Source organism: Pezoporus wallicus, unplaced genomic scaffold, assembly GCF_028554395.1.
Source record: "Pezoporus wallicus isolate ANWC-B61680 ecotype Strahan unplaced genomic scaffold, APGP_CSIRO_Pwel_v1 contig_7171, whole genome shotgun sequence".
NCBI classification, from domain to species: Eukaryota; Metazoa; Chordata; class Aves; order Psittaciformes; family Psittacidae; genus Pezoporus; species Pezoporus wallicus.
This window is the reverse complement of record NW_026636560.1, coordinates 184,752-206,514: the sequence shown is the minus strand read 5'-3', so window position 1 is coordinate 206,514 and position 21,763 is coordinate 184,752. Positions and strand designations below refer to the sequence as shown.

Below are 21,763 nucleotides of genomic sequence, written 5' to 3'. Positions count from 1 at the left end.
ACCAGTATTATTTAATATATTCATCAGTGATTTAGATGAGGGAATTGTGTGTACTATCAGCAAGTTTGCTGATGACACTAAGCTGGGAGGAGTGGCTGACACGCCAGAAGGCTGTTCTGCCATCCAGCGAGACCTGGACAGGCTGGAGAGTTGGGCAGGGAATAACTTGATGAAGTATAACAAGGGAAAGTGTAGAGTCCTGCATCTGGGCAGGAACAACCCCAGGTTCCAGTATAGGTTGGGAAACGACCTGTTAGAGAGCAGTGTAGGGGAGAGGGACCTGGGGGTCCTAGTGGACGACAGGATGACCATGAGCCAACACTGTGCCCTTGTGGCCAAGAAGGCCAATGGCATCCTGGGGTGTATTAGAAGGGGGGTGGTTAGTAGGTCGAGAGAGGTCCTCCTTCCCCTCTACTCTGCCCTGGTGAGACCGCATCTGGAATATTGTGTCCAGTTCTGGGCCCCTCAGTTCAAGAAGGTCAGGGAGCTGCTGGAGAGAGTCCAGCGCAGGGCAACAAAGATGATTAAGGGAGTGGAGCATCTCCCTTATGAGGAAAGACTGAGGGAGCTGGGTCTCTATAGTTTGGAGAAGAGGAGACTGAGGGGTGACCTTATTAGTGTCTATAAATATATAAAGGGGGAGTGTCGCGAGGATGGAGCCAGGCTCTACTCAGTGGCAAACAATGATAGGACAAGGGGTAATGGGTACAAACTGGAACACAAGAGGTTCCACTTAAACTTGAGAAGAAACTTCTTCTCAGTGAGGGTGACGGAACACTGGAACAGGCTGCCCAGGGAGGTTGTGGAGTCTCCTTCCCTGGAGACATTCCTGTGTAACATTATCTAGGTGTTCCTGCTCTGGCAGGGGGATTGGACTAGATGATCTTTTGAGGTCCCTTCCAATCTCTAGCATACTGTGATACTGTGACTGTGAAAACGGCATTTATATTCGATATAGTACTGATGGTAGCCTATTCAATCTAAGGCGACTGAAGGCCCACACTAAGACCCTAAATCACCTTGTCTGTGAACTGCTTTTTGCTGATGATGCCGCCCTTGTTGCCCACACAGAAGCAGCTCTGCAGCGTTTAACATCTTGCTTTGTGGAGGCAGCTGAGCTTTTTGGGCTGGAAGTCAGCTTGAAGAAGACAGTAGTTCTCTACCAACCTGCACCACAAAGAAGATTACCATCATCCCCACATTACCATTGGCGAGTCAGAGCTTAAGTCAGTTCAGCTCTCTGGGAAGCATTATTTCCTCGGATGCCACGATCGACAAAGAGATAGACAGCAGAATAGCAAAGGCATATAGAGCCTTCAGAAAACTCCATAAAAGAGTCTGGTGCAATAAATACCTGAAGAAAAGTACAAAGATCAGTGTCTATAGAGCCATTGTACTGTCTACTCTTTTATATGGGTCTGAATCATGGGTCATCTACCGCCATCACCTGCGACGACTCGAATGCTTTCATCAGCGCTGCCTCTGTGCAATTCTAAACATCCATTGGACTGACTATGTGTCAAATGTTACTGTCTTCAAACAGGCAGGTGTCACCAGTATTGAGGCCACATTGCTGAAATTGCAGCTGCGCTGGGCAGGGCACGTCTCTAGGATGAAGGATCACTGCCTCCCTAAGATTGTGTTTTACGGTGAACTTGCCACCGGTAGCCGCAAGAGAAGTGCCCCAAAGAAGAGATATAAGGACTCCCTGAAACAATACCTTAGCCTTGGCCATATTGACTACCATCAGTGGTCCACCTTGGCCTCCAATCAGGAGACTTGGAGACACACCATACATAATGCCGTTGACTCCTTTGAGAACTCACGCAGAACTAGTCTCGAGGAGAAAAGACAGCATAGAAAGAATTGGGCCCCGCCTATACCACCCAAGGAGACCTTTCACTGTGCTTTTTGCAGCCGGATTTGCCTATCTCACATTGGCCTTTTCAGTCATCAGCGCGCTTGTAGTAAGCGTGGGTAAAGCCCTTTGCAAAGTCAAGCCATGATGATGATGATGACGACGATGACGACGATGACTGCTTAGAACAGCCTCTTTGAGAGATCCCTGTGTTTGAAGTTAGGTTAGTCAAATATTGTCACTCCTGTGAAATAACTTTGCTTGTAGCTTTTTGGATAATTTCTGCCCAGTGAGAATATACAGTGCTTCCTGGCTGAGTAAATGCATAGAATCATAGAATAGTTAGGGCTGGAAAGGACCTTAAGTTCATCTGGTTCCAACCCCCCTGCCATGGGCAGGGACACCTCACACTAAACCATATCACCCAAGGCCTCGTCCAACCTGGTCTGAACGCTGCCAGGGATGGAGCATTCACATCCTCCCTGGGCAACCTATTCCAGTGCCTCACCACCCTAACAGGAAAGAATTTCCTCCTTATATCCAATCTAAACTTCCTCTGTTTAAGTTTTAACCCGTTACCCCTTGTCATATCACTACAGTCCCTAATGAAGAGTTCCTCCCCAGCATCCCTATAGGCCCCCTTCAGATACTGGAAGGCTGCTTATGAGGTGTCCTGGGTTCAGCAGTAGCAGTCATGTTTCTCCTTCTTGGTAGCTGGTGCAGTGCAGTGTTTTGACTTTCGGCCTGGGAACAGAACTGATAACAAGGATGTTTTGGTTTGGCCAAGGACTTTGTGAGCCTCATGCTCTGCCAGGGAGGAGGGGAAGCTGGGAGGAAGCAGAGACAGGACACCTGACCCAAACTGACCAAAGAGGTATTCCATACCACAGCACGTCATGCCCAGGATGTAACTGGGAGTTAGCCGGAAGGGCTGGGAGACTGCAGGGTTGGAGGAGGTATCGGTCGGAGCTTGGTCGGGCTTGGGGGCCGAGTTATCGGTCAGCTGGTGCTGAGGTGTTGTATTCTCTTCCCTTGTTATTTCCTTTATCATTATTATCATTGGTGGTAGCAGTAGTGATTTGTGTTATACCTTAGTTACTAAACTGTTCTTATCTCAACCCGTGGGAGTTGCATTCTTTTCGATTCTCCTCTCCGTCCCTCCGAGAGCAGGGGGAGGGCAAGAAAGGGGGGGAAGTGAGCGAACAAATACCTGACTGGGTTTAAACCACAACATGAGGTCTTCACACAGCCTTCTCTTCTCCAGGCTGAGCAGCCCCAACTTTCTCAGCCTATCTTCATACGGGAGGTGCTCCAGTCCCCTGATCATCCTTGTGGCCCTTCTCTGGACTTGTTCCAACAGTTCCATGTCCTTTTTATGTTGAGGACACCAGAACTGCACACAATACTCCAGGTGAGGTCGTTTCTTTAGGAGTTAAATTATTATTTGGAAGTACAGTCATCACTTTGGCTCTTTCCATCTCTTATCCAATTACAGCCTTTTATTGGTAGAATCGAGCAAAACCTTAAATTTGTGTATATTAAGTCTCTGCACTGCAGAATCCACCACACAAATTTTCTTAGGAGCCAGAAGTGATGCTGTCCTATTTAAAGGTCACTGGGCTGGAGTAGCATGCATGCTGATGTTTACTGCTGAAGTACTTGGGAACTGGGGGAGGGAACCAAAAACTTTGTCTTTTTGAACTTAATCTTCATAGAATCCTAGAATGGCTTGTGTTGGAAGGGACCTTAAAACTCATCTCGTTCCACCTCTTCTGGATGCGCTCCAACAGCTCCACATTCCTCTTGTGCTGTTGCCCCAGAGCTTGATGCAGGACTGTGGGTGGGGGTGTCTCCCCAGAATACAGCAGAGGGGAAGAATCCCCTCGACCTGCTGTTCATGCTGCTGGAGATGCAGCCCATTCTGTCAGCATGCTGTAAGATCTAGAGGGAAAGCTATTGGCAATTCTGCTGGTCGTGTGCTGTGCAGACACGTGTGTAGAGTGAGCATTTTCTCGCATGAAGGCTTGCTACCAAGGTCCTTCATTCACCTGCTGTGGCCAAGGAGAACTGGTGTATGTATGAAAGGCAGAGCTGATGTTATGGCTTGTGGGAAGTGTTGCTGATTTAGTATAATCAAATTTTAAAAAGCAGCTGGGCTGAGGTGCAGGAGAAATCTGGAAGAATTTAGTGCTATGGTAACCGCCAAGGCTGCTGGTAAGTGGAAACAAGACCGTTCTGCCTGAATCACTAGCATGTGTCTGTGGTTTGTTTGGTGGTTTGTTGGGGTTCTTTTTGTTTCTCTGCTCTATTTGGAATTGATCTACTGATGCAGTATTTTTCTGATCTGGTTGGGGGGGCAGTCGCAAGTATTCCATGTTCACTGCTGAGAAGATGGTTTTAGGTGGTCACTTTTGCCTGGTTTTATTTAAGGTATATATTTTATGTATGATGGATAATGGGTTTAAATGTATCATTACCCAGACCCCTAAAAAAGATTATTTTTTTTTACTTATTTTTTTTTTCCTTCCTGTTTGAAGTGGGTGCTAACTTTTCTGTGCACCCTCTTCTAAGAGTCTCTTGGAATCCCTCAAAAAGAGACTGCAGTTAATGGATACCTCAGATAGAGTCTGTCCACACCTGAAACCTCCAAAACCAGGGATGATATAGGCACACAGGCTCTGCAGAGGTTTACATTGAATGATATTTAATGTTATAATTTATTCATAAAAAAAAAAAAGCAAACAAGCAAGTAGTAGGTCTGTAAGTACTGCTTAACTAGTTCTGAATTTGTTGTATACACAAAACTGGCTTGGAGTATTTGGAACCGAGGACGTGAGCAGCTGTTCAGCTCAGTTCTCATCTGCAGTGAAAAAAAAACCAAAAACCAAACCAAACAAAAAGCAATAATAGAGACCAGGAAGGGGAAGAATAGAAACCAAAATCAAGGACGTCATTATACTGTTGTCTGTAATAATCACCATGTGCATTTGTGTTGTGAATGACGGAATGACGCTCGCAGTTCTGGTTTCCCCTGGCTTCTCAAAGAGGATAACAGAACTAGAAGTGTAGCAAGAGTATTAAGATGTATAGAGGAGCTTCCATAAGATGAACAACTGAGTGGACTGTGAGTAGTCAAACATGAGAAGAGACCATTGCGGAGTAGGTTATGAATGAGGACCGTCAGAACCTTGAGTAAAGTTAACAGATAAATGCTCTTCCCCTGTCTTCTAATTCTTAAAATGCAAGCGTCAAGCAAAGCTAGCTTGGACCGTAATTGAGTGGTGGATGTTGTCTTTTTAAAGAGCTTGCAAAGGTTCAGAAAGTGGTCAAATTAATGGGAGGAAATCTATTGAGGTGTGAAATACAGAAAGAACACCTTTGGAAATATGTAAAATGTGTTGGACAACGAAAGAATGCTCTTGGAAAGTACAACCGTTTGCTGTATCCTGTGCATCCACTGCCAGCTGTTCCTGGAGGCAATACCTTAAGCTAGATAGACATTTGTCCCCATATACTATAGATGCCCTTAGGTATTTTTTACGTTCTTGTTAACCACCTATATAAGTGGGGGTATTTTTTCTGATATATGGAGTAAAAAAAAAACAAACAACAAAACCAAAAAAAAAAACCAAAACCAACAAAAACACAACCCACAAAGGACAAAACAAAACCAACAACAAAACTCAAAATCCCCACTAGTTTAGTTGCCAATTGCTTTCCAGTCCTCTTCCTACACATGAACAGCAAAAGAGTAGCTGTAGTTCTATACTGGAAAGCTGTCAGTCACTAAAGCAGACTGGCATTTTATCTTGCATTCAAGAAAAGACTGAAAAAGTAATGGGAAAATGATTTCAACATTGACCTTAAATGAGTGTGGATTGGGTTTTTTGTTTTTTACTGCTCTGTTTCTGCTGCAGGAAATCTGGTGGCTTGGCCATTCTGTGTTTGACTGATACTTTATTTGGTTTTTTGAAGGTACATAGGAGTAGGACTTTCTGCTCAAGGGGTCAGCATGAACAGGCTTCCTGGTAAGTCAATGTTCAAGTTTGTTCTGGTTATCAGTCTTGTCCTGGGTTCAGCTGTAACAGTTATTCCTTCTTAGTAGCTGGTGCAGTGCTGTGTTTTAGCTTTAGCCTGAGAACAATGCTGATAACACACTGATGCTTTTAGTTGTTGCTAAGTAATGTTTACTCCGATCAAGGACTTTTTGAGTCTCATGCCCTGCCAGGGAGGAGGGGAAGCCAGGAGGAAGCAGAGACACGGGACACCTGACCCAAACTAGCCAAAGGGGCATTCCGTCCCACAGCACATCATGCCCAGTATAGAAAGTGGGGGGAGTTACCTGAAAAGCCCAGATGGCTCCTCAGGTTGGGCAGGCTCCTCAGGTCAGCGGGTGGTGAGCAACTGTATTGGGCATCACTTGTGTTGGGTGACTTCTTGATCCCAGTCCTTGATTGAGCTGCGGATATGAGAAAATATTTCAGCTGATTGCTCTGATGCTGGGACAATGGGGCTGATGGTCACGAACTAGAAGGTAGGGAAGCCAAGCAGCTGGGATCACTTCCTAGGGAAGGGGGAACTGACAAAGCAATTGCAAAAGAGAAATGAGCCCTCAGGCTTTGGAGGTGGCTCTTGGCAGCTATGAAAGAAAGGTTTCCATACAAGGATGATGTTATGTGTCGGTCAGCAGAGCGGACCACGATAGAGAGAAGCATCCAGTCTCTGAGGGAATCAGCCATTGTAGAGATGATCTGTCGTAGGCCGGATGCAAGGAATGCGCCTGTAGATCCAGATGAAGTCGAATGTAAATGACCCGTAGTCCTGGGTTCAGCTATAGCAGTCACTTTTCTCCTTCTTAGTAGCTGGTGCAGCGCTGTGTTTTTGACTTTCATCCTGGGAACAACGCTGATAACACTGATGTTTTTAGTGGTTGCTAAGTAACGTTTACTCTGACCAAGGACTTGTAGTCTCGTGCTCTGCCAGTGAGGAGGGGCATGGGAAGCCTGGAGGAAGCAGAGCCAGGACACCTGACCCAAACTAGCCAAAGGGGTATTCCATCCTACAGCACATCATGCCCTGTATGTAAACTGGGAGGAGTTACCTGAAAGGCCCAGATGGCTGCTCGGGTCAGGCAGGGTATCAGTTGGCACATGGTGAGCAACTGTATTCTCTCCCCTTATTATTTCCCTTATCATTATTATAATTGGTGGTAGCAGTAGTGATTTTATGTTATACCTTAGTTACTGGACTGTTCTTATCTCAACCCGTGGGATTTACATTGTTTCCATTCTCTTCCCCATCCCTCTGGGAGCAGGGGGCATGAAGGGGGGAGCGTGTGAGTGGCTGCGTGGTTCTGAGTTACCGGCTGGGCTTAAACCATGAAAACAGTTTTGTTTGGGTTTGTTTTGTTTTTTGTTTTTTGTTTTTTTTCCCCTGTCATCTTTCACAGATCCCAGGGCATCTTTCTACTTCAATTCTGTCTAAAGAAGTTAATTTCCATGTATCAGTTTATGCTTCTGTTGTTCCTCTCTGTGACTCCAGTGACAAATGAAGGACTTGTGCTACAGGACTTAGTCCCAATGGTAAATATAAATATGCAAGATGGGACCTCACTGAATCTTCTGATCTGAAGCTAATTCAGTTATGCATCAGTCCTGCCTGAAAGGTGTGTGTCTAAACCAGCATTCCATTACCTTTCTGGCAGTGTTAAAGGACAGGTTGGATGGAGTCTTGGGTGACATGGTTTAGTGTGTGCTATATCTGTCCATGGCAGGGAGGTTGAACTAGATTATCTTAAGGTCCTTTTCAACCGTAACTATTCTGTGTGATTCTGTAACTTATTCCAGCACTGTACTTGTGTTGGAAACTTTTCCTGATGACTAAGCTGAATCTCCCATGTAGTCAAAGTCCATTACTCTTGGATCATGTGGAGGTGGAGAATAACTAATTTCTTTCATCTTTGTGTACATGAAGACCTTTATCACTGCTTTGTGGTCTTCTCTCTGACCAAATATCCCTGGCTCTTCATTCACCCTGTCCCTATTTGCCATGTTTTCTTGATTTGTCACAATGTGTGGTGACCTTTTCCTGAACTCTAACCACTGGGTGTATCACAAGCACCAGTGTCTTACTCCCTGTACTGAAAGAAAACATTGAAATTCAGAGCAAGTTCAGGAAGTGGCTGTTATCCCACACTGAAGACGTGCAAAAGAAAATCCTTGCCAAGCTTTCACAGTTTCTAAGGCTTAAACAGAAATGGGAAGGGAACAACCTGAGAAAAGAAGGGCCTCCCATTGGCTTCTAGAGCAACCAGCAAGCGCCCTGAAATATGGGATTAAATTGAGTCTGATTTCAAATCCTCCTGGCTAAGTCAACATTTTGGACATCCAGCTTGATTTTTCTATCTTAAGAAGTAATTGCTATTAAGCTTGTTTAACTGTTCATGCAGCTGATCAAGCTGTCTTAAAATACCTTATGGTATTTGCCCTGCTGCAAAGCTCTTCCAGAACCATACTTAAAAATAGTTGACCAAAATGTCACATGGGATTTCTGTGCACTGTCTTAGTGTAAGGTCTTACACCATGGAACTTGTACTTCTTTGCCTCTTTAGTAAATATACCTCAGCTATAACTTCTACTCTATTTGCTATGTTGAGGAAATAAAGCAAATCAAAGTTTTGCTTTTAGTTTAGATGTAATTTTAATGCTGTGTCGTGGTTTAAACCCAGTCAGGTAACTTGTTCACTCACTCCCAGTGAGTGGTGCCGAGCTGACAACAATCGAGGTCCGTGTCCGTCTCCCCCCCCCCACCCCCCCCGCACCGGGGCTCTCCCCTTCCCCGCTCCCGGAGGAACGGGGAGGAGGATCGAGAGAGTGCAACTCCTACGGGTTGAGACAAGAACAGTCCAGCAACAAATTACCACCGCTACTATCAGCTAAAACAATGATAAGGGAAAATAACAAGGGAAGAGAATACGATACCACCGGCCAAGAAAGCGAGTTCCACCCGGAAGCCCCTGTCCTTCCGGGTAACTCCCAGTTACCCCCCACCCCGGGCATGACGTGCTGTGGTATGGAATACCTCCCCGGCTAGCCCGGGTCAGGCGCCCCGTCTCTGCTTCCTCACAGCTTCCCCTCCTCCCTGGCAGAGCATGCGCCTCACAGAGTCCTTGGTCAGGGTAAACATCACTTAGCAACAACCGAAAACATCGGCTTCACCAACACTGTTCTCAAGCTAGAAGTCAAAACACAGCACTGCACCAGTTAACACAAAGGAAAAACATGACTGCTACTGCTGAACCCAGGACATTATCCACCCCTTATTCCATACCATTCATGTCGTGCTCAGATCCCACATTTTCAATACACCATCGCTCTCCCACATATATACATCCATATACATACAGACCAAGAGGAAAAAATCATTTTCTTAGTGCATGGACCAATCCCTATAATGCTGCCGAGTCCATTCGGTCCATGATGTTCAAAGTTCATTCTCTGTTGGGATGATGGCTGGAGGGAAGTCAGGGCCAGTCGCTGGTGACCTGGAGACATCTAGTTGATGGGCTATAAAAGCATTACACAGCAGGCAACAGCATACAATTGAGTTCACTGGCTGTTTTCCCCTAAAATCAAATCCCCTTGAGGTCTACATCGGACTTCCCCATCTTCCCGCATTTCCCACCAAGTATATCCAGGTCCCTGAGCAAAAGCAATCCCACGAGTGGGTTTGCCTTTACCTGAAGCAGGAATAACCCAGACTGTCTTCCCCAGCAAATTCTTCATATGCACCACGGGAACTTTGTCCCCCTCTACAATATGTAAAAGTTCTGACTGGGCTGGGCCAGCCCTGTTGGCAGATCCTCTGGTGTTGACCAACCAGGTGGCCTTTGCTAAGTGTGTATCCCAATGCTTGAAAGTTCCCCCACCCATCGCTCTCAGTGTAGTTTTTAACAGCCCATTGTACCGTTCGATTTTCCCAGAGGCTGGTGCATGGTAGGGATGTGATATACCCACTCAATGCCATGCTCTTTGGCCCAAATATCTATAAGGTTATTCCTGAAATGAGTCCCATTGTCTGACTCAATTCTCTCTGGGGTGCCATGTCTCCACAAAATCTGTTTCTCAAGGCCCAGGATAGTGTTGAACAAGGCCCTGTAAGCATAGGCCAAGCCCCAGCACGTTGCCATGATTTGTCCATCTCTGGTATGGCCAGAATGACCACACACCTCATTTAAGTGTTTTACTAATTCTTATGGATTTTGCAGTTGTTCGGTAGTGAAATTCCAAAATACTGGAGGGGCCCACTGACCTAGATACTTGCCCATACTATCCCACACACCCTGCCACTCATGGCTGTCCAGCCTTTAGGGAAAATCTCTCGGTCCTCCCACATCGTCGTTTGACCCCAGACAAGACCCAAACCTGAATCTGCTTAACTCTTGAAATCAGTAGTGGGCAAAACACACTCTGTATGCGTGTTAGCACGGTGATTCCCATCACCATCAGCAAACAAGTCTCAATAGCATTAAAAGGCCATTCAAAAAATTCAAAACTCTCAAATGTAAATGGTCTGGGGGGACGACTAGGAGGGTAAAAGGATGTCTCCTTCACAGGTTGAGCACCTGAGGAGGAGAAAACAGATATGTAATTGCTAAGCACCTCCATCATATACCTCCCAAAGTATAAAGGTGGTGACCACACTGGGAACATAAGCCAGATCAGTTTCATGATCAATGATTCTATTGTATTTAATACAATTTCTATTGTATTAAGTCATTAACATAAAGTACAATGGGATAAAAACCTTAGCCCAAGCCCCACACTTGAAAAACACTAATACAGCAAATACCGGATGGACGTAAGATATGATATACTGAAACTGTGAGATCAAGAGGAACAACCTTGAGAGCCAATAAATCAGCATTGTGATGAGTGACTATCAATCCAGTCAGATCTGTTCTTATCTCAACCCCTCGTGCCCCACGTTGGGCGCCAAAAAGAACTGTCGTGGTTTAAACCCAGTCAGGTAACTTGTTCACTCACTCCCAGTGAGTGGTGCCGAGCTGACAACAATCGAGGTCTGTGTCCGTCTCCCCCCCCCCTTCACCGGGGCTCTCCCCTTCCCCACTCCCGGAGGAACGGGGAGGAGGATCAAGAGAGTGCAACTCCTACGGGTTGAGACAAGAACAGTCCAGCAACAAATCACCACCGCTACTATCAGTTAAAACAATGATAAGGGAAAATAACAAGGGAAGAGAATACGATACCACCGGCCAAGAAAGCGAGTTCCACCCGGAAGCCCCTGTCCTTCCGGGTAACTCCCAGTTACCCCCCACCCCGGGCATGACGTGCTGTGGTATGGAATACCTCCCCGGCTAGCCCGGGTCAGGCGCCCCGTCTCTGCTTCCTCACAGCTTCCCCTCCTCCCTGGCAGAGCATGCGCCTCACAGAGTCCTTGGTCAGGGTAAACATCACTTAGCAACAACCGAAAAAATCGGCTTCACCAACACTGTTCTCAAGCTAGAAGTCAAAACACAGCACTGCACCAGTTAACACAAAGGAAAAACATGACTGCTACTGCTGAACCCAGGACATTATCCACCCATTATTCCATACCATTCATGTCGTGCTCAGATCCCACATTTTCAATACACCATCGCTCTCCCACATATAAACATCCATATACATACAGACCAAGAGGAAAAAATCATTTTCTTAGTGCATGGACCAATCCCTATAATGCTGCCGAGTCCATTCGGTCCGTCCATGATGTTCAAAGTTCATTCTCTGTTGGGATGATGGCTGGAGGGAAGTCAGGGCCATTCGCTGGTGACCTAGAGACATCTAGTTGATGGGCTATAAAAGCATTACACAGCCGGCAACAGCATACAATTGAGTTCACTGGCTGTTTTCCCCTAAAATCAAATCCCCTTGAGGTCTACATCGGACTTCCCCATCTTCCCGCATTACCCACCAAGTATATCCAGGTCCCTGAGCAAAAGCAATCCCACGAGTGGGTTTGCCTTTACCTGAAGCAGGAATTACCCAGACTGTCTTCCCCAGCAAATTCTTCATATGCACCACGGGAACTTTGTCCCCCTCTACAATATGTAAAAGTTCTGACTGGGCTGGGCCAGCCCTGTTGGCAGATCCTCTGGTGTTGACCAACCAGGTGGCCTTTGCTAAGTGTGTAACCCAATGCTTGAAAGTTCCCCCACCCATCGCTCTCAGTGTAGTTTTTAACAGCCCATTGTACCGTTCGATTTTCCCAGAGGCTGGTGCATGGTAGGGGATGTGATATACCCACTCAATGCCATGCTCTTTGGCCCAAATATCTATAAGGTTATTCCTGAAATGAGTCCCATTGTCTGACTCAATTCTCTCTGGGGTGCCATGTCTCCACAAAATCTGTTCCTCAAGGCCCAGGATAGTATTGAACAAGGCCCTGTAAGCATAGGCCAAGCCCCAGCACGTTGCCATGATTTGTCCATCTCTGGTATGGCCAGAATGACCACACACCTCATTTAAGTGTTTTACTAATTCTTATGGATTTTGCAGTTGTTCGGTAGTGAAATTCCAAAATACTGGAGGGGCCCACTGACCTAGATACTTGCCCATACTATCCCACACACCCTGCCACTCATGGCTGTCCAGCCTTTAGGGAAAATCTCTCGGTCCTCCCACATCGTCGTTTGACCCCAGACAAGACCCAAACCTGAATCTGCTTAACTCTTGAAATCAGTAGTGGGCAAAACACACTCTGTATGCGTGTTAGCATGGTGATTCCCATCACCATCAGCAAACAAGTCTCAACAGCATTAAAAGGCCATTCAAAAAATTCAAAACTCTCAAATGTAAATGGTCTGGGGGGACGACTAGGAGGGTAAAAGGATGTCTCCTTCACAGGTTGAGCACCTGAGGAGGAGAAAAAAAATGTGTAATTGCTAAGCACCTCCATCATATACCTCCCAAAGTATAAAGGTGGTGACCACACTGGGAACATAAGCCAGATCAGTTTCATGATCAATGATTCTATTGTATTTAATACAATTTCTATTGTATTAAGTCATTAACATAAAGTACAATGGGATAAAAACCTTAGCCCAAGCCCCACACTTGAAAAACACTAATACAGCAAATACCGGATGGACGTAAGATATGATATACTGAAACTGTGAGATCAAGAGGAACAACCTTGAGAGCCAATAAATCAGCATTGTGATGAGTGACTATCAATCCAGTCAGATCTGTTCTTATCTCAACCCCTCGTGCCCCACGTTGGGCGCCAAAAAGAACTGTCGTGGTTTAAACCCAGTCAGGTAACTTGTTCACTCACTCCCAGTGAGTGGTGCCGAGCTGACAACAATCGAGGTCTGTGTCCGTCTCCCCCCCCCCCGCACCGGGGCTCTCCCCTTCCCCACTCCCGGAGGAACAGGGAGGAGGATCGAGAGAGTGCAACTCCTACGGGTTGAGACAAGAACAGTCCAGCAACAAATCACCACCGCTACTATCAGCTAAAACAATGATAAGGGAAAATAACAAGGGAAGAGAATACGATACCACCGGCCAAGAAAGCGAGTTCCACCCGGAAGCCCCTGTCCTTCCGGGTAACTCCCAGTTACCCCCCACCCCGGGCATGACGTGCTGTGGTATGGAATACCTCCCCGGCTAGCCCGGGTCAGGCGCCCCGTCTCTGCTTCCTCACAGCTTCCCCTCCTCCCTGGCAGAGCATGAGCCTCACAGAGTCCTTGGTCAGGGTAAACATCACTTAGCAACAACCGAAAACATCGGCTTCACCAACACTGTTCTCAAACTAGAAGTCAAAACACAGCACTGCACCAGTTAACACAAAGGAAAAAACATGACTGCTACTGCTGAACCCAGGACATGCTGTAGTCTATCCTTCTTGCAACTTGTTAACACATTAGGAAGACAGATGGGTGGGAAAGGTCAAGGGAAGTGATTCTGCCCTTCTGCTCTGGTGAGACACACACCCCTTTCGTGGTTTATACCCTAGCCAGACAGCTTGTTCACTCACTCCCAGTGAGTGGTGCCAGTCTGAGAGCAATCGCCCCCCCCCCCCCCCCAGGCTCTCCCCTTCCCCATGCTCCCGTGAGGGATGGGGAGGAGGATCGAACGAGTGCAACTCCCACGGGTTGAGACAAGAACAGTCCAGCAACCAATGTACAACACAAATCACCACCGCTACCACCAACGACAACAATGATAAGAGAAAATAACAAGGGAAGAGAATACAATACCACTTGCCAAGAAACAAGTCTGACCCTGTCCTTCCAGGTAACTCCCAGTTACGCCCCACCCCGGGCATGACGTGCTGTGGTATGGAATACCTCTTTGGCTAGCCTGGGTCAGGCGCCCCGTCTCTGCTTCCTCCCGGCTTCCCCTCCTCCCTGGCAGAGCATGAGCCTCACAAAGTCCTTGGTCAGGGTAAACATTACTTAGCAACAACCGAAAACATCAGTATCACCAGCACTGTTCCCAGGCTGGAAGTCAAAACACAGCACTGCCCCAGCTACCACGAAGGAGAAAAATGACTGCTACTGCTGAACCCAGGACAACCCCCCACCCCCCTGGAGTATTGAATCATCTGGCTCTGGAGTCCTCAGTACAGGAAAGGCGTGGACCTGTTGGAGAAGGGCCCAAAGGAGGGACACAAAAATGATCAGAGGGCTGGAGCACCTCTCCTGTGAGGAAAGGCTGAGAGAGTTGGGCTTGTTCAGCCTGGAGAAGTGTCCTGGGTTCAGCTGTAGCAGTTATTTTTCTCCATCCTAGTAGCTGGTGCAGTGCTGTGTTTGGGTGGGTTTTGGTTGGTTGGTGCTGAGCAATTGGATTGTGCATCACTTGTGTTTATTAGGTTTTGGTTTGTCTTCTTGTTGTGGGTTTTTTTTTTCCCTTTTTAGTTTTATATTCTCACCTCTTGTTATTTCCCCTATCGTTATTATTAGTAGTGCTATAATATACCTTAGTTACTGGACTGTTCTTATCTCAACCTGTGAGGTTTACGTTCTTTTGAATCTCCTCCCCATCCCTCTGGGAGCAGGGGGAGGAAGGGGGGGGAGTGAGCGAGTGGCTTTGTGGTTCTGAGTTACCGGTTGGGTTTAAACCACGACAAGAAGAGAAGACTCTGGGGAAACCTTATTGCGGCCTTTCAGTTCTTAAAAGGGGCTTATAAGAAAGATGGGGAGAGACAGCAGGGCCTGTTGCAACAGGGTGAGGGGTGATGGTTTTAAACTAAAAGAGGGGGGATTCGGGCTGGATTTGAGGAAGACATTTTGTACAATGAGGGTGGTAAAATCCTAGCACAGGTTGCCCAGAGAAGTGGTGGATGCACCATCCCTGGGGACATTCCAGGCCAGTCTGTATGTGGTTCTGGGCAACCTGATCTAGAAGAAGATTTCTCTGCTCATTGCAGGGGGATGGACTGCATGAGCTTTGAAGGTTCCTTCCAACCCAGGCTGTTTTGTGATTCTATGAAAAAAGGATCAGGAAGCAGTGGCAGTCCAAGCTGTTGACAGTGTAGACTCCACATGTCAAGGCTGGGCAAGCAGGCATCAGGCTATGGGCAGGCTGCCTGTTGTGCTCTGTGCACATCGGGCTGAAGTAAAGCTACTCGTGTGATGCTTGTGGAGTGTGTAGGGAACCTTGGAGCACCACAGAGAAACCCAAATTCTGTTCCTTCTATCTGTTATTATTCATAAGGAAGGTTTAATGCTGTAAAGAAACATGGAGACATTCAATTTACCTGCCCCTCAACCCCCTGCTTTGCTCTTAGTGTTGTTGTAGCTCTTAAAGAACTTGAGGCCATTGAGGTTTCTAGTTAAACCACTCAAATTATTCAAGAATGGCTGAAGGAAGCCTTGTGATCTCTTAGGAGAGGTTTGAGTACTTGCTTTTACATGATCATTGCTTATAATCCTCTTTGCTTGCCTGTTTTCTTTGCATTTTCTACTTGCATTTTGTTGGGTCCTCCTCAGGACTAAGCACTAGGGACCTTTGAGTGTAAGCGGCGAGGAGAAGCAGACAGGCCAACCCAATATGGGTGATAAGCAAACTTCTACTTTATTTGTGACGCAGTTCACATATATATAGGAGTGGTATTCAGCCACTCCTCCTTGGCACAACAGTATTGGTTAGCCCCACACAGCTTCCTCCACATTCTCCTCCCATGTCCGGTTTCCGGTTACCTGTGGGGGCCACCCCCTGCCTTGCTCGCACAGTCCTCCAGGGCTCTATGGTCCTGCTCTTAGAGTCATTCTGCAACAATTCCCCCCTTTTCCATTGTGCGAGCAAGGCATTGTGGGTTATTCTGTTCACCTGTTTTATCACACAACTATAAGCAAGTCTAATAGCTACGATGATTAACCTAACAATGATACATAAGTGCAATACTTTAAACAACAGTGTTTGACTCAACCTGTAATGCCCCGTGAAGACAACCATTTAGTTATTCTTAGGATATTGCTCATTTACTATTGTTGGGTAAGCTGAGCCAGGGTTCTCAGCTGTGCGTGCATCAAATTAGCATAATCAGAGAGACTCATACAACACATTCCATCAAACTCTTCACGTCCATGTCCCTGTTCCAACAACAAAAGGTTCTGCAGTGTTGCATGTCTTACAGAGTCAACATTAAAACAAATCAGAAATCGCCTTTGATGTAGAATTGTCTGCTTAGCAACTCAGCAACCCAGTCTGCTTAGTTGAGCCAAGGCCCCAGCTGAAGCACTTACAGTGATTTGGCATATTATGATTGGATACATGTTTTGAAGACCCTTAGTGACTAACATATAATTGGTTAAACACAGGTGTGAGAACTCAACCTTGAAAGCTTGCCAACAGTCCACAGTTCTCATTAACTTGATGAATTCCAGCCTCTTATCTTGCTTGCTTAAGCTTCTTCAGGCCTCTCATGGCCTTGCTGTATCTTTCAGGACTATTCAAAGTTTATGTACCAATTATGCATTCTCCCGTGAGAACACTGTCTCCACATCTTCCCCCTTTACGTTTTATATATGGTTTGGATGACCCTACTTGAGCAGGGGATCTGGGCTAGATTATATCTCCAACATATGCCAACTAGAGGCTGCTGGGCCTGCCCCTTTTTTCTGCTGTATGTCTCTCTGGTAACAGGCTGTATAGCTCTCTGATCCTTCACATCAAGGTCTGGCATGGCATGTGTCCCCACCGCTCCATGCCTGCTGGGTTGCAGCCAACAGCAGAGCTAAAGGTTCTTCTTGGTGGCAAACACAGAAGCCAACCCAGTCTTGCCCTTGATTGTGGTAGCAGGCATTTGGTCAGCCTCAGTCCTTCCACCTTGTTGTCAATGCACAGTTTCACCTGCTTCATCCAGTAACAAGTCGCTAGTACAGCAAGGCACACACAAATTTACATTAGCAGAGTAACTATTACAGGGTGCAGCAGCATGTTGAAGATGCTGATGGCAGTGAGGGACTAGCCAAAGTCATTTCTTCCCAGTGGAATTCTCCCACCCTCTTAATTTGTTCCATCACCTGCTTTATAAGACTACCATTGTATTAAAATCTTTCTAGCTTTTGCCTTAGCATTTTCTAGCAGCAAATTTCCATACTCTAACATCTCTTTTACAAGTGACAAATCTATACAATACAAGGTGCAGTTTCTTATTAGCAACTAGCTAGTAAATACAGGTGGTTTTATACACAAAATCACAACCTCTAATAATAGCTGTTTTACAAGCACACATATTCAGGATGTTACTTTTCAGTTGCCCCCAAGTGATGTTTTGCAGTTAATCGTTCTTTCTCTTCCTCTGTCTCATTCTGCTTGGGGTATTCACGGTCAGCTCCTGTAGCTGAGGATCAGGTTTTTCCATTCGTCTGTCCAGCTCATGGCAAGGCTTGACAAACTTTGCAGGCAGTCGCCATGGACTTGTAGGCAGGAGGACACAAATATACCCCCTCCCTCAGGTTATCAGTTCTTCAGTTCTTGAGAAGTAGACAGGTTAAACAGGTTAAATGCAGTCTCATTACTCTCTCCCCCCCTGCGAAAGCCATCCTGCTGGGCAGCAACTATAGCAGCCTGCCTGCTTCAGCAGCAACCATAAATACCTGCCGGCAACTGCACCTTTACGTTAACCCTTTCATGCCCAAAATGTTAAACAGCTACCCGTTGAAAGCTTTTACATGAACCCAACAACAAGAAAAATACCCAGAACACCGTCTGCCCTCAGCACACACATACAAACGCACACACGCGTATGGGATCCCACAAGCACACCACACAATATTTGAAGCACAAAATCCAGATAATCATTACTCCCACTACAGTCCCACGTACAGAACGTGGCACAAGGACCCTGTGGAGACTAACAGCAAACCAGCTCTGAGAAGCATCATTGCAGTGCGAGGTGGCAGGCTCAACCTTAGCGGGTGTCCCCGCAGAGGCTGTCCCTCCCCCACATCGTATGAGGCTTGGGCTTTTATACTGACCAAAATGCACACTCATTCCGACACAGGTGGCCAGCCTGTGCTGGAAGAAGTGGTCAGCAGTATCTACAAAGGTCTCCAAGGGTTGATAGAAGCCTGGACATACTTATATTTACCAACTTCTAGTACATGAGTATCACAGAGAAACTGTATGGGCTCCCCCTGTCAATTGCAAGAAAAAATCATAACATATACAGCTTGAGTGTAAGAGGATTTTAACGCATACTTGGTCACTGTTTGTCAGGCCTCCTTAACTATTTTGAGATCAAGAGCTTCCCACTCTTTAGCCCCCTGCTGTGTAGCAAACACAGGATATGCAAAGATGCCCATTGCAGAAAATTCCCCAGTAATGATCGTATCCTTGGTTACCCATTGTTACACCTGAGCGTCTCCAGGGCCAGTAAGTCTAAGCAGACCGACCCAGGAGACGAAGAGTCAAGGTCTGGAAGCAGAGGATATAAATCTGGCTCGGATTCAGGGGTTTTGGGGGCTGATCCTGCGCCGGACTCAGGGTCTCCGTTGCTCGCAGCTGTGTCTTTCTTATCAGATGTCTCTCGTTCGGTATGTAGCCATCTGCAGACCTGGCTCCTCCGTGCCTGAGTTAAAAATTTTTTCACTCTAGGGCATAGTGGGTTGGAGAGGCTCGCAGTTCCTTTAAATCTCCCGCTAGCGCATGATCTCTATTTTATACTGCGTGCTTCAAAATGGCGCCCCAATCGATCCTGCGCCGAGGCACCGCCCTCTTTCTTTCGGATTCCTCGACATTTATCATGCGTATACCTTCTAATATACTTTCTCTGTCCTTTTCAAAGTCCCTACTTTCGGAACTGGGGTGGTGGGGGAGCAGGGGGTTACACCTCCTCCGCGGCACCTTCTGATGGGGGGGGGGAAAGGAAAGGGGGGGGGGTGGGAAACCCTGTGCTCCCGTGGGTTGGGGGAAACGAGTTGTAATCTTCCCCCGGTTTCAACTGACCGGGGACGTCTGTTCCTAGTTTCTCCATTGCTACCGCGGCAGTTTTCTTTTCTGCCTTGTATCTTTTTATACAGTTTATTGCTTCTCTCCATGGTTTACCGAATTTCTTTGCCGTTTTATCATCATTTAGCATTGAGTCAAATAGCTCATCACCAAACTTTCGCCACTCACTCTCCTCAAAAACTGTATTAGGATCTACAAAAAATCCCTTAGCCTTCCCTACAGCCACTAGACCTGCTAGCTGCTTTAGAGTCTCAGGCTCAATTCCCCGCTTTTATAAAAAGCACTGTAATAAGTTCAGGGCTCAATTCCCCTCTTTTATGAAAGCACTGTAATAAGTTCAGGGCTCAATTCCCCTCTTTTATAAAAAGCACTGTAATAAGTCCAGGGCTACCTCTCGGTCCATTTTCATGGCCGGCCTTTTCCGGATCGTCTTCTTCTGGGTCGTCCTGTAACCTCGGTCTCCGGATCGGCCTCCCGACGCAGCAGTGTCTGGTTCGTCCCAGCGGTGGACTCCTTTCGGTTAGTCCAAGCACCCGGGTCCGTCACGCCACCGCAGCAGCATTGCCCGCGCTCCCTGGCCGCTGCCGCCGGCGCCGCTCACTTGCCATTCCGGGTCCCCATTAAACCGGGGCCCTGTATCCGGGTCCCCGTTAAACCGGGGCCCTGTAATCCGGGTCCCCGTTAAACCGGGGCCCTGTAATCCGTATTCCCGTTAACCGGGGCCCTGTATCTGGGTCCCCGTTAACCGGGGCCCTGTAATCTGGGTCCCCGTTAACCGGGGCCCTGTAATCCGGGTCCCTGCTAGTCCGGGCCCTGTATTCCGAGTCCCCGCTAGTCTGGGCCCTGTATTCCGGGTCCCCAGTGACCAGGGCCCTGTAGTCCACGTCCCTGTTCGGGCGCCGTTTGTAAGCGGCGAGGAGAAGCAGACAGGCCAACCCAATATGGGTGATAAGCAAACTTCTACTTTATTTGTGACGCAGTTCACATATTTATAGGAGTGGTATTTAGCCACTCCTCCTTGGCACAACAGTATTGGTTAGGCCCACACAGCTTCCTTCACATTCTCCTCCCATGTCCGGTTTCCGGTTACCTGTGGGGGCCACCCCCTGCCTTGCTCGCACAGTCCTCCAGGGCTCTATGGTCCTGCTCTTAGAGTCATTCTGCAACATTTGAGTACTGTTTGATATAGAGTTTTGGGATAAAAGTGGTTCTTATGTAACTTTAGGTGGCACCAAAATGTATATTTGGTTCAACATTTAATACATTTTATGGCAATTTGGATATGTTACTATTACTTCTACTAGATCGGTAATGGCAAGACTGTCTCTGCAGTGTCCTGGTGGAGTTATTCAGTGAAAAGTTAGTATATAACCCAACTCCACATTTAAACCTTTAACCTTGCTAGCCAGGAGGAGATACAACTTTTCAGGAAATTTCTTTTATTTGTGCAGTAAGTATAACCCAGATTGAATAGTCCCCAAATCTTTGGTTTGGTGTCTGATTTGCATATAGGTAACTATAGTACCCATAAGGAATTTCATAAAGACACACATCACTTATTTAGTACCTGCGTAAATTGTAGAGTATGGCGATTAGTTTCTGTATATTAGTTAAAGAAAAAGTAAGGCTGATATCGATATTTTATTATTTTTTTTAGTCTTTTTTTATTTAATAAATAAATAAATGTGCACTCCCCCAAAGCACCTTTAGAAACACCCCCAGGATGTAGATACACATGCTTATGCTTCTGGTACCCTCTAATTTATCCCAACAAACTAGTTTGTGGGACTGCAAATGAACTGGGTCATGTAATTGGGTTAATAATGATGGGCAGGGGGCACTGGTTGTTTTGGGGGTTGTTATTAACGTGGATCTGTTTGTTGCCCAGTTGAAGCAACTCCTCTGTGAAACTTAATTCTACAAACGCATGGGTAAAAGTGGTCTGAGATGATTTTTGATAGAAGTTTTACTCTCACCTGTGATATGTGCTGAAAGCCTTAATTAAAGCCTGAGTGTTCCCTCCAATTAACAGTTATCCAGCTGATCGTGGAGACTTTTTTTATGAAGGAGCGTCTTGCTAGGGTGTACTGGGCTAAAGCTAGCTTGGTTGGCTGCATCTCTTGGGCTAGATACCTTTTATTTTGGTGATTAGTCAGTTGAACTTGCTTGGATTATTTTTTTTTTTCCCCCCACTGTGCTTTGCTTCATTCACTCACATAATAAAGCATTGAAAACAAATGTTAATGACAGCATATGCTTGTCTTGCTGTTACCTATCTTATAGCTCACATGATGTTGCGGTTTAAACCCAGCCACGCAGCTCGTTCACTCACTCCCCCCCGCCCTCCCTCTTCCTCCTCCCAGAGGGACAGAGAGAAGAATTGAAAAAAATGCAACTCCCACGGGTTGAGATAAGAACAGTCCAGTAACTAAGGTATAACACA

The 21,763-nt window shown here is 46.5% G+C and overlaps 1 protein-coding gene across 2 annotated transcripts in view; it reads left to right on the top strand.

The window, feature by feature from the left end:
• The window catches only part of LOC130594587 (ran-binding protein 10-like), an 84,764-nt gene that overhangs the window by 17,569 nt on the left and 45,432 nt on the right, over window positions 1–21,763 (top strand). For both annotated transcript variants that reach the window (XM_057400573.1, XM_057400574.1), the window contains exon 2: window positions 5,834–5,886. In XM_057400573.1, coding sequence (XP_057256556.1) covers window positions 5,871–5,886 — 16 coding nt within the window. In that variant the 5' untranslated portion in view covers window positions 5,834–5,870. The remainder of the gene's footprint in view (window positions 1–5,833; window positions 5,887–21,763) is intronic.